The 13,719-nt window shown below is 37.1% G+C and overlaps 1 protein-coding gene across 1 annotated transcript; it reads right to left on the reverse strand.

Moving 5' to 3' along the window:
- Window positions 1–9,121: 9,121 nt before the first annotated feature.
- On the reverse strand, window positions 9,122–11,585 carry LOC129927243 (ankyrin repeat domain-containing protein 50-like). Its single transcript, XM_056035249.1, has one exon. It carries the CDS (start codon window positions 11,508–11,510, stop codon window positions 9,558–9,560), a length of 1,953 nt encoding a protein of 650 aa, XP_055891224.1. The 5' UTR covers window positions 11,511–11,585; the 3' UTR covers window positions 9,122–9,557.
- Between the last annotated feature and the right edge of the window lie 2,134 nt (window positions 11,586–13,719).

Genomic DNA, 13,719 nt, shown 5'->3' on the forward strand with positions numbered 1-13,719 from the left:
CTTTTTACCTTTTGTACACCTCTCCCTCCCCCTTTTTGTTTCCTACCACATTATTTTTAGCAGTTCTGGCAAATTTTAACTTTGTCAAGCAATTCTCAAAAATAGTTTAGTTTTCAAGGATACTTTATATAGCCGAATCCATTTAAGTTCTTAGAACTCTTAAGATCTACTCAAGATCTAATTCTTTGATCTAGAATCTAATTTTAATCTATATTAGATTTAAATAAAAATAAAAGCGATGCTTATAAACTTAATTAAAGCATTTTTTAATTTACTGTTATCGCATTTTTACCTTAATACGGCTGACCACGCAATGTTTTCTCCAGACCTAGATCGAGGCTCCAGCCATATTTACATTTATTTATTTCTTACTTAGACTAAAACGGTAACGGTCAAACTAAGGTTTTCACGCCTGGCCAACAAGCTAGTAACTATATACACCAATTTTTAAATTTTTAGGAAAATTATTAAATACCTTGAGAACTCGCAGGATGAAGAGTGTCGTGGTCACCATGTCCCGTCTTCTCAAAGGTGCTGGCAGGGTTGAGGTGTGTGGCAGCCATTCGGTGGTCCTCTCCCTTTATGTGAAAAATATGTTGTACTTTTACTAATGTAAGAGTTTATGGTTACTTCATTATATCCTTTACTCAGTGATAGATTGCCTAAATTTTAACTACTAGTAAATTAATAATAAGCGTTAAAATACAAGGAAAGTAAAAGTTATTCCCCACATTGAAAAAGGTGCTGGTACGCTTAACTGGTGCGTACCGTCACAAAACAAAAAGCACTGCATGTTTTAGTTGTGAAGAAGCCAGCATTAGTTATTTCTAACCTGCTCAAGGGTGGCATTGTTAATGCCAGTTGGCTGGTCCATCAAAATTATGAACTTGCTCACGGAATAAGTGTTGTTGAAAATGGCGTGAACAAATTTTTTCCTAGACAAAGTTGATAAAAGGTTTGTAAAAAAAAGGAAAAACAAGCATCATATTTTATCAACTCATTTTGATCAAACTAACTGTTAACATGATGTAAAGTTCCAATTTCAGACCTTGTGGTCTATAGGGCAGATGATGTTAAGTTCCAATTTCAGACCTCGAGTTCTATAGGTCAGATGATGTAAAGGTTCTGTTTCTGTGGCCTACGGTTAACGAGAGTGTCATGTGGCCAGCACAACGACCAACCGCCTTTACTTTTCCCCACCTGTCAGGAAGCCCATTTGAGCTGGGTGGACTCAGGGGCGCTCAAAGATACCGAAATTAGAAGTTCAGTGTTCACCAGGATTCGAACCCGGGAACCCCGGTTCGGAAACCAAGCGCTTTATCGCTCAGCCACCGCGCTTTATCTTATCTTATATAATACAGACGTTACTTCAAAAAAGAAGATGATTACGTCCTTATGTTAACATGATGTACCCGATTTAATTAGTGACAGGATCATGCTGTGAGTTTCTTCAGAAATACTTCAGTCATATATAAATGCAATCTAGATCTTGGCGTAAGCTGCTTAACAGGCGTCGTAGTTACACATGTATTGAGATAGAATCTAGACAGAGTTAAATACACAAACGTTGCATCTATTTTTGTGGTTTCGTTTGTTCAGTTTAACTTGTACATGTTTACCATAGCTGAGTTGGGTGGGGGGAGGGACAGTGGCTGAGAGGTTAAGCGCTCGGCTTCCGAACCTGGGGTCCTGGGGTTCGAATCTCGGTGAAGACTGGGATTTTGAATTTCGGGATTTTAGGACGCTTCTAGGTCCACCCAACTCTTATGGGCACCTGACTTTAGTTGGGGAAAGTAAAGGCGGTTGGTCGTTGTGCTGGCCACATGACACCCTGCTAAATAACTTTTGGCCACAGAAACAGATGACCTTAACATCATCTGCCTTACTTTTTTACCATATTTAAGTGGCGGGTAAACAATGCCATGTACATAATTTGATAACAACAATTGCTACAGAACATTGCTAGCACATTCGCTAGCTCATCCAATGGATACAAATTATAAACATGCTTAATCTCCTATTATGTTTAAATTTCACGACTTTCAACTTTTCATGTTTATCTGTACCTATATTTCATTCTGGAGGAGCGGTGGTTGAGTGATAAAGCGCTTGACTTACAAACCGGAAGGGGGCAAGTTCAAATCCTGGTAAAAAAAAAATGGATCTCTATAATTTTGTGATCTTTAGGATGCCTCGGGGGTCCAACCAGCTATATGGGTACCTGACATTAGTTGGGGAAAAGTAAAGATGGTCGGTTGTTGTGCTGGTCACATGACACTAGTCAATTGTAGGCTACAGAATCAAAATATTACTCACGTGCTTTTGTGGATTGAGACAACTTATTGTTTTGTTAGTGTAAGTCAATCTATTTATGTAGAGAAAGCGGTGTTTAAGACAGCGCTACTTAACTGATCCTATACAAAGTTTTCTATATAATTGATTTATATGCGTAAAGTCTTTGAAATAATCTTTACATGAACAAATAGCATTAGATATAATATTTACACTAACATTTAATTAATTTATTGTACTCTACAGCTATCTTACTATTTATAACGTTCAATTTTCATCACAAAATCGTCTCCCTTATATTCTATGTCAAAACAAAAATAATTACTAAAAATGGATTAAATTATTGTTGTTTTTTTTTTGTTTTTGATTGATCCTTGGTGCAAGAAATAATTGTGCTAAAGCTCAACTTGATCTGAAGTTGGGTGTGGGAACAAACTTTGTACCATATAGACCAGCGGTTCTCGGCGACCCACTAATACGATTCATCAGTAAGCCGCAACCCCTTACCTTAAACTGTATTTCGTTCAAAGGCCTAGTTAGGCTTTAAATGTGATTCTGCTAATGTAATACAATCAAATTTTAAATGTATGCTGTATTTCCATAGCAAAAGCTTTATATAATTGTCTTCAACATTTATTTTCGAATGATAATTCTATTTTTAAAGAAAAAAAAAAAAGAAGTAACTATCAATGGAAAAATGTTTATTTGTTGAAAATTGTTCTGTATCTTCTGGTAATATGTTCGTGTTTTTAAATAGGCCTCTCTCTCTACAACCCCACCCCATTTCTATATCATTTTATTGACGATACACGATCGTTTTATAATTTATTTAGTAACATCCTAATCTGAGTAATATTCTTTGACTTCCTACATTAGAGTGTCAATGTAAACCATGTACTTGTTACAGCACGTAAGAAATGACCACAATAAAAGTTACATAAAAAAATATATACACAAAGATGACAAATGTAACTGTAGTATTAGGCGACCTCTGTAAAATAGTTGATTTAAGCTTTGTAAAATAAAAAGAATGAATAGCAACAATTTGTTACACACGTAGTCCCCCAATGTAACGCTTAGAAACGTGACTGTTGATGTTTATAATTACAAGTATCAGAGTCTGCATTTTTTGTTCCTATTACACCCAGAGAACAGTTCTGTTTCTTTATGAAATGAGTTATTAAAGATGTTTTCTATCAAAAGCAACATTCTCAATTTTTTTTTCTTAAAATTAACCTATTTTTTAGATTTATTTAAAACGATACAGACGGCGTGAAGTTGAACTCTTAATACTTGTCTAACTTGTTCGTATCTCGGTGAAGTCTGGACCCTTGATTTTCCTGATTTAGCATACACTTATAGGGGCAACTGTGATTTGTTTGGGGAAAATGTGGGACTTTGTGGTTGTGCTAGCCACACGAAACTCGCTGTCTATAGTAAAAGATGACCTTTGCATCATCTGCCTCATCTGGATCTGAAAGGGTTAATTTACTTTTTTTTGCATGACACAGCCTATTTAATTGAATTAGCTATTTAGCGTCAAATTTCAATCCCCTTCACCACACAAAAACATTGACACATAAAATGATCATTCTGTCGCAGTGGATCTATATTATCTTATCTTATATAATACAGACGTTACTTCAATAAAGAAGATGATTACGTCCTACGCGTCATGCATTTAGTCATGCATATTAACCAATGACTTAAATTCAGCCAAGTCACTGGTTTTCCTGGCTAGCTCAGGCAACCCATTCCATGCTCTAATAGCACTAGATAAGAAGGAGTATTTGTACAAATTTGTCCTAGCATATGGGACGAGGAATGTGCCTTTATCTTTGTGTCTTTCAGAGTATTTTATTAGATTTTGTTTTTGCATTTGAAGATCATGGTTCAGTGTTTTATGTATCTATAGATCTATATAATTGTTCTTCAGCAACGATTATTTATCATATAAAATATTTATACAAAGTGTCTACCTGTAGTACAGTGTAAATCCAATTAAAGTACACTACATCCTTCCTGTAAGCAAGAATAATAGAAGACTACAGTAAAAACTGTTCACCAACCGATACACGTGAAAAAAAACATACACACAGACACTGTGACACACAACAGTCTCTCAAAGAGTGTCAACTGTAACTTATAACGCCCTATTTCCCCCCACCCCACACAGAACACACTAGGTGACCACTACCACTCTATTCCCTCCCCCCCCCCCCAATCATCATTTAATAAGCCCAGTAGAGCTGTAAGAATATTAACCTTTACTAGCAAAATCTACACAATCTTTATTTTTAAAAAATGTCTAAGGGGAATAGCTCCGGACTTGCAATCATATCTCTAAAATATGTAGACGTTATGTCCCTTATCAGACAAAATAATTACCAACTAATACCAACTATTGATCTACTTCTTGGTTACTTTTTTTAATTGATTCATGTTTTGTAACGTACGTTTAATAATTGTTTAAAGGTTCAGCTTGATCCGAGAATGGGCATAGGAGAAAACAAGGTTACAAAAGACAGTTTGTGTGGAAACACAAACTCAAAATCGGCCCCCGAAGTGGTCCACCCAGGCAGACTTCAATATTTTCAGAAAGAACATCCGAATGAAATTATATCAAAGACAAATGAGAGATAAGAATGGAGAATGAAGGTTAACAGATCTTGTGTGGTGCCCCAACGGTCCAGCAGATCAAGGGATATGTGAAAGTGAATGTAAGGTTACATGTGAACCTGGCCTAACTAGTTCCCCTTTCGGACCTTGTGGTCTATAGGGCAGTTCATCTGTTTTTGTGGCTTACGGTTAACGAGGGTGTCATGTAGCCAGCACAACGACCAACCGCCTTTACTTTTCCTCAACTAATGTCAGGTACCCATTGGAGTTCAGTGGTTTCAGAGGCGCCCAAGACTTCCAAAATTGAAAATCCCAGCCTTCACCAGGATTCGAACCCGGGACCCCCGGTTCGGAAACCAAGCGCTTTGCCGCTCAGCCACCGCGCCTCCCCTGGCCTTATTCTTATAATCTAATTGTTTTGAAAATGCTCAATCTCTTATTCGAATCCTCTAATGGAAGATCTATTATATAGTGTATTAATATTGATAAGGATTTGGAAAATTAAGTTTATAAGATTACTATTCGTTTTTAATTAGGTCTAACTTATAATGCATACTAATTTCTCTTTAAAAAACTGCTTGCATAACTGATTTTAAAAATTAGATTCTTCACTTTCAGAAAAAAAAATGTGACCGTTGCATCAGAACTTTGAATGGTCTAAAACAGGGGTGGGCAACCTTTTTGTATCGAGGGCCGCATTTTAAAAAAGTTTGGGAATGGCGGGCCGCATATATGTATATATCTTAAAAAGATACGCTCGCTAACTGTGTAGAATGTCTTTTAACTCATATTTACACTGTATTATATTCGCGTTTCTTTCTTTTTTTTCACACTCCGCGAGTTAGCAGTTTTTGAAACCAATTTTACAAATTTTTAAAATTGCTGTTGTCTTTATATATCACAATATAAATTTTTACTTGATGTGCAGTATTTTACTTTTTACACTCGTGCATAATGTTCCGGAACTGTGAAACTATCTTACTAGTTGTTACCTCTGTGACTGCTGTCAAATTAGCCGGTCAACATTGTCCAGTGATTATACTTGTTTAGATTCCACAAAATAAAATGTAAAATGTTTTATATGTTTCGGATGTTCCTTCAGAGTTGAAGATAATTACTTCCTAGTCCAAACCTCCCGCAGGACGACGGGGGATGGGAGCGGGCAGGGTTTGAACCCGGGACCATCAATGAATCTGAACGACAGTCCAGCGTGCAAACCGCACGACCAGGCAGCCATCCATATAATAATAATGTTTGCTCACTGAATGAGACAATAATATTTGTTCTGGAAGTTAAAAGTTGGTACGAGGAAAACCTGCCCTTATGGAGCATCAACAGAGAATGCTGGCCATCTCCTTCAATGGTGCATACTAAATCAAGGGACCCGAACAAGACTCTCCAAAGACTATTCGGAGAGCTGCCTGATCTGGAAACCACTGCGCCATTCATCTCAGATATAGAATTACTGATCTGAACCCTCCAACATGTAAAATGAGAACGAAGAAGAAGAACAGATGTATGTGTACCCAAATATTTTGAACAGCAGCAGATGTTTTTAAATTTTAAAAATACAGCTTCTGGCACCCATAGGACTCCCGTGGTAGTACTGACTGGAACTTCTCTTTGCTTGGAGTCATGTCCTCTGGAGCTGAATCAGCTTCTGTGCTAAATGGTGAGCTGATAATATTTAAAACTGGTTCTTGATGTCTTAAAATTTGCTTTTATAAATTGCACAATTAAGGAATCTTAATAAGTGTTGTACTTTTAATTATTTCACTAAAAATAGTTTCACCTTTCAGCAAAGGAAAATGACAAAAACTATTTTCCTTTGCTTGCCTGTAGAAATGGGAAAGCCTTGTTTGAAAAGAATAAACATGCATTTATATTTTATATATAAACAACCAATTGCAATAGCCTTTATAAAAGACATGATATCTGTCTTTCACTCTTCATTAGAAATATTGGTATCAAAGTCACAGTCAATGTCCTTCAAGTAATATAACAATTTCTTCCTTGAGATTTTATATTCTTCTCATTTGCCTTGCCCGTGCTAAGCTAGCGTTACATTGGATTATTTTGTTCATATATCGGAAACCCGTAGTTAATATCACTAGCTCTATTAAATATGATTACTGGCTGTGTTAGCTTACTGCGTTAAAGAAATTTTATGCAACTTTGTACAAACTTTCCTGTTTAGAGTTTATGGTTGGGATATTTATTTAGATCGAGTACCATCAGTTGTTACTCTTACCATCTTGTTCCAAGCCTACCCTACACTCAGAGATTGTGTCTTGAATTGAGTGTATTGATGTATAGCCAATAAGCATAATCTTCGTTTACTTAAAACTTTTATAATGAGACAGTTTCAATAATTTATATAGATATTATTTTTAATATTTGCATTTTTATATGTATATACCGTGGGCGCACCTGATTTCTACATGTTTCGGCGGGCCGCATATAACACTTCGGCGGGCCGCATGTGGCCCGCGGGCCGTAATTTGCCCACCCCTGGTCTAAAATATTTTTTAGTTTACGAGATCTAAACGGGACGGACGGACGGACAGACATTTCACACAAAACTAATAGCGTCTTTTCCCCTTTCGGGGGCCCCTAAAAATGTACAATTATCTAAGGGGAAAGAACTTTGCTATTTCAGTCATTCCTATTAGTATTAAAAAATTAATCTCCCTTATCGATACCAGCATTTAATTTACCTAATCCGTGAATGGGTGTAGGAGAAATAACGTGGAAAAACTATTTACCAGACAGACAGATCGACAGACAGAGTTGATATAAGCTTTGTAAATCCTTAACTTAGACTTGGATTTTTAATTTCGGGATCTTTGGGCGACTGTGTCCACCCAACTCTAATGGTTACCTGAAATTAGTTGGGGAAAAGTAGTGGTAGTTGTTTGTTCCGCTGGTCACATGACACCCTCGTTAACCGTAGGCCACAGAAATAGATGACCTTTACACTATCTGCCCTATAGATAGCAAGATCGGAAAGAGGAACTTTGCTTTTCTTTTCATATTATAGTATGCCTATTAAAATAGATCAAATTCTACTTAATCTAAATTGGGTGAAAATGTTATGAGCTCAAAAAGGGTTTGGAGGCCCTAGCCGAAGTGAATTTGGGGGCCTCACATTAAAAAAAAAACAGCGAGCAAAAAAATTACCTGCCCGTCTGTATCTAAATCGACAAAACTGAAACTTAGGTATCGCTATTTTTTGTAGTGGCTCTTCTTTGAGATCTGATCCTAGTTTAGCCATTTATTTCTCCCTTTTTTTTTTAGTCCTAAACGTGGCCAGCATCAGGGCGGCTGCCTTGTTTGCCCATGCCTAAGGCCGGCCATCCAGTTGCCTCAGTATAACTAAGTGTTATTATTGTGTGGGGTGTATTACTTCAGTGAATTTACGTGAATATATGGCAGAGTAATGCTGTCTTGTGAATTGTTGAATTAATTGAATATATGGCAGAGTAATGCTTTCTTGTGAATTGTTGAATTAATTGAATATATGGCAGAGTAATGCTGTCTTGTGAATTGTTGAATTAATTGAATGTATGTGTTTAAAGGAGTTAATAAAAAACAAAAAAAAATTACAGAAGCTTGTTTAGTGTGTTTTAGTCATTTCAACTTTCCACGGCAATCAATGGACCTCATTCACCAATCGTAAACAAACAAAATTTAGCCAATGATTCTCTATCTCTTCTACGCAGATCTAATTTTTAATACACAATGGCTATCACGTTACAGTTTTTTTTTTCGTTATTTTATCAATATTATCATGTGACTAAATATTAGTTGTTTACATCTGGTGAATGAGGTCCATTATGTTTGTGCCATTGAATATACACAAACGAAAATAAGCGTTGTATTGTCAACCAAATTTCAAACATAAAATCAGCACATAATTGGCACTGAAAACATTTCGTCGTATTCAGAATACACCATACACACTTTAGCATTATGTACATGATAGAATTAAATATATAAATACGTATACCCTATTTTTGTTTATAATAACTTACTAAATTTGATTTAACTGATAAATGGGATTTTAACATTGGTAGCATTTATTGAAATTGACACAAAATGTAGCTTCTTAAAAATCATATGTTTAATGCAGAGATAGTTAAGCTTTTATAAATTTACATTAACAATAAAAAAAAAACACATACCGGAATATAGATATTAAATACTAATTGTTGCTTCAAATGTATATACTGCGACAAAAAGGTCATTTGTAAGTGTTATTACCAAGAATTCGATAAAACTTTATGGTATACGCCTCAAAAAAGATACAAATAACGGCGTTATACAGTCATTAAACTTAGAGGTTGGATTGTTCAAACCCTAGGAAAAGATACCAATAGAAGAGCTTAAAATTGCTGAGATGGGTTGGTCAAACCCTTGGAAACGACACCAATACAAGAGCTTAAAATTGTTGAGATGGGGTGGTCAAACCCTAGGAAAATGATACCAACAATTACGATTACAATCTACACAGATGTGACTTAATTGACACAATAAATGTATTTATTGATATATGATATGCCTAGAATCTATTGCAAGTCTAAGGAAATCTCGGAATTGATTATAGATGACTCAGACAGTGATGTCTTCCCATGTGTTAAATTGTTTTATAAACACCATTTGTAATAAAATTCAGCAATCACTGATCGTAAAAACCTATGCTTGAGGTTTGAGAACAAGAGCTGGTCCTGCACTACCACTGGAAGTTCGGAGTTATGTACCCTTTGTCGTCTGCCCTGGTCTGAACCTAAAGCAGATGAGACTTTAATGAAGCACAAAAGCTCCAATTTCATTGGCTGGCGGGAAACTTCCTTTAAATATGGGAGAACTTCAGAGTTCCGTTGTTGCAAGTAACTTAAGATGTTTTCATTTCTTGATAAAATGTTGATGTCTGAACCCGTTAAATACCAATTCTCGAAAAAATATTGAACGAAGTCCAGTCTATCTAGAATTAAGGAAAAGGCAAGTGGCGATACAGAAGTCTCAAGCCAGATGTTATTTTTAACAATTATATCTTTTGGACAAATCCCAGATTTCATTAATTTCTGTATCAGTATGCCATCATTACCAGCAGCGATGAGTCGATGAATGATGTCTCGTCTGACTAATTCTGTACTAGCACCTTGGTCTATTAGTACCAAAGCCATTTGCTGGACTTTTTTACAGGGGAGCCATTGGTCAAGTACTATAGACAAAGCAGACTTCTCTCGAATTTCATCTTGACCAGAATCACCTGTCACATAACAGTTCAGATTCACATCAGCCCCGTATTTCAAGAGAGTCTCCGCACAATCAAATTGTTTCGTCATAACTGCAATGTGCAGCGCTGTCCAATCATTTTTGTTTCTTCTGTTCACGTCTGCTCCCTTCTCAACCAAATATTTGAGAACCGCTACGCCAAGGCTACTTTGAACAGATGCTATCAACGCCGTACACCCATAGTCATCTGTGTCTTCTAAAACCGCACCGTTCTTTAAAAAGGTCTCTATACTAAGTAACAGTTGTTCCTCCATCTCTTTGGGATTAAGTCTTTGGTCAGCGGCTAAATAATCCCACGAGATTGCGTTGATCAAAGGTGTTGTGTTTGTTCTCAAGTTGACATTGGCTCCTTTGCTTAATAAAAAGTTGATAACTTCTATGTGGATAGTGCTCATTAAAGGAGTCTTATTGTCGTGGACCCCATCAATGTCCGCCCCTGCGTCTAGCAGAAGCTGGATGAGCTCAATGTTTCCTAACTCGACAGCTCGTATCAAAGTTTCTGGTTTGTTCACTTCAACACACTCCTTCATGAGGAAGTCGACCGTCATTGAGTTCTTGCTCCTCAAAGCTTTAAAGACTGCCCACACAGGGTCGAGAGCAGCACCGTGGTACAAAAGGAGGCTGGCTGTACTTATTAAAGACTTTTTCAAAGCTATATCAAGAGCCGAACCGTCGTAAATCCAGCGGCCACGTTGGTCATAGCGATTGACAGGTGCCCCGTGGTTTATCAGAAGTGGAATCATCTGGATGGGATTCCTTTGAAGAGCATACACCAGATGGTAGTGGGTGACCTTAGCACCATGGTTACAAAGAATTTCAGCCAGTTTGTCTAATCCACTGTTAAGCATGACATCCAATGGTGACATCGTACAGCACTGACATTCGTTGACATTTACGCCCAGTCTGCAGAGCTTTTCTAGAAGTCTAACATTAGAAACTGACCATACATATTTGTTTCGAAGAAAATAACAGAGGATGTCAGGCCGAATATTTTGAGTTTCTTCTCTATCACATAAATTATACTGAAGCAACGCCATGAATGTCTCAAAATCATTTTCGACAACAGCCAACTCCAAAGGATGTACGTTTTCCATTTTGGCACGATACAGCAACTCCAGCAGTTTACTGAAGCCCTTTCTTTTGGCCACATCAAAAGCACATTCATTTGAATTGTTGACAAGAGCACCATCCAACGAAATCAAACCACTCTGTGAGAGTTTATCGGCTGTTTGGTTTGGGTTAGCTCCAGCGTTGATCAGCAATTTGACCTTCTTGAGATGAGATGTCTTGATGGCTGACATTAAAGCAGTGTACCCAGTCGAGTTTTGTTCATCTAGATGTATACGGCTGTCTTCTATTAAACACTGAATTACTCTTTTTGACGTTGCCACCATCAGAGCAGTATCTCCGTTGTTATTTTTAGCATTGACGTCAGCCCCCAGCCTCAAGAGTCTACCCACAATTCGTAAAAATCCTTTCGCGGAGCAAATCAAAAGAGGAGTGTTTCCGTTGTCGTCTCTAAGTTCCAGTCGCGAGCCATCTTGCAGAAGGAACTTGAGTAATTTTTTGTTGCGTTTATTACAAGCCTCAAAAACAGCCCAGTCCAGGGCGTGGTTAGAGAAATGTGTAGTTTTGTGATCACAAAGTCTCAAAAATTTGAGAATCTCTGACGAACAACCGGAAGCAATTGTTTTGAAGAAGATGGCGTCATCGAGCTGAACTTGGTCCTTAGTTCCCGCCATGTTATCCTCAACAGCTGCCATGACATCACCTGCGTCTGAACAAAAAAAATGTCAATATTAAAATTTGTGACATTGTAATAACGATAAATATCAATTGTCAAATTTATAGGAAAATTTTTAGATCCCTTTTTATAGAAACGTGTCATCTTCCAAGAGGCTCTGACTTGAGTAGAGTTATTGGAATAAAAAGTTTAAATCACGTACAATCACTATCAGTTTATTTCTCTGTAATGAAGATTTTCAGAAATGGCGGGAAAACCTTAAATAGCAAGTCTTTTGGTGTATCCCGTCTGCAAAGTAAAGGAAGCCTTGATAACAAGTTCTGTGATCAGTTTTCTGAACTCTTCAGCTCGTAGAAACAAATTTTCTAAGCCTTTAATTAGTTTGCAACATTGAAGTAAAGTTTAGCGACCTTGACATTGTTTAGTTTAAATTAGTTTATCGTAAATTTCTACAGCTGGGTGTTTGTTTTAAAGGGCTGCTTACTCGCACCGAAGCCTCTCTCAGTCTTTGGATGCTATCATGCTAAGTAAAATGATACGGCCAAGGAACTAAAGGAACAGTAACTTCAAACATGATCTTCGCGAATCCAGTCTGCACTTCCTGCGCCGTATTTAAAAAAAAAATTATTGACTCTTGGAAGGATTTTACTCGCGTGATTTAGCCTTGTTGATTAGAAAATGGTTTATTTTTTGGTTCTTTATAAAGACAATTAAAAGTATCATCCATTTTCAGACAAGCTGTTATGGATGTTGTCTAACAGGGCTGTTTACTCTCACCGAAACTGTTTGAAACGTTTGCACGAAGGCATATATCTGAAGCTTCGCGCGGAAGGAAACGTGTTTTTATTCATGAGGCTTATTACCAAAACTAAAACGATGATTGTTACTTGGCTTCTAAATGAGGAAGATAGCGGCCCTTTACTAAACTAGAGGCGGAGCTGCCACTCGATGCAAAGAATTCGCTGAGGTTTCTTAATTACTAGGATTTTCTATGAACTTCGTGAAAGAATAGGCTAACCGAGCAGTTTTACAGTGGCTATTGTTTTATCGTACCAGTGGCTAGTATTTTACAGTGGCTATACAGTGGCTAGTATTTTACAGTGGCTATTGTTTTATCGTGCCAGTGGCTAGTATTTTACAGTGGCTATTGCTTTATCGTGCCAGTGGCTATACAGTGGCTAGTATTTTACAGTGGCTATTTAGCTAGTATTTTGTTTTTATTTCTTTAGTTAATACATCTACTGTAAAAATTTCCTTGAAAATAGTTATAGCGTTTTTTTTTTTAAACCTTGACCACTATGTCACCTTAATTCTTCCAGTTCCCCTTGCTTACTTCCCCTTTCTCATTGTTTTCCCGCCACGTCTGACAGTACGCATGACGTCATTCCCCACCTTGCCACAGCCTCCGCCTTCTCTATTGTTTTTTTTTTTAATTTGTATTTGTTAATTGTTAGACACCTTATTTATATATTAGTCATTTAGCGACGCACCATAGAAGACGCATATTGAACGGGACTAGTGACGTTTGGGATATGTTGGGTTAGAGACCGGAAAATCAGTTAGCGATATAATCCTCTAGGGTAACGACGTGTTTAGTGACAGAGACTTTTACTGTGGCCTTTTCTTGGAATAAATACATGTTACATTGTTCTTCAGCGTTGACTACATCTCTTTACTTGTTAAAACCGATGTGTTTGTTTTGTCTGGATTGTTGATCAACTACACGGAATACACCCGAACAATAACACCCAAACGCTTGCAGAGTA

The sequence above is a fragment of the Biomphalaria glabrata genome, chromosome 7 (genome assembly GCF_947242115.1).
Source record: "Biomphalaria glabrata chromosome 7, xgBioGlab47.1, whole genome shotgun sequence".
NCBI lineage: Eukaryota > Metazoa > Mollusca > Gastropoda > Planorbidae > Biomphalaria > Biomphalaria glabrata.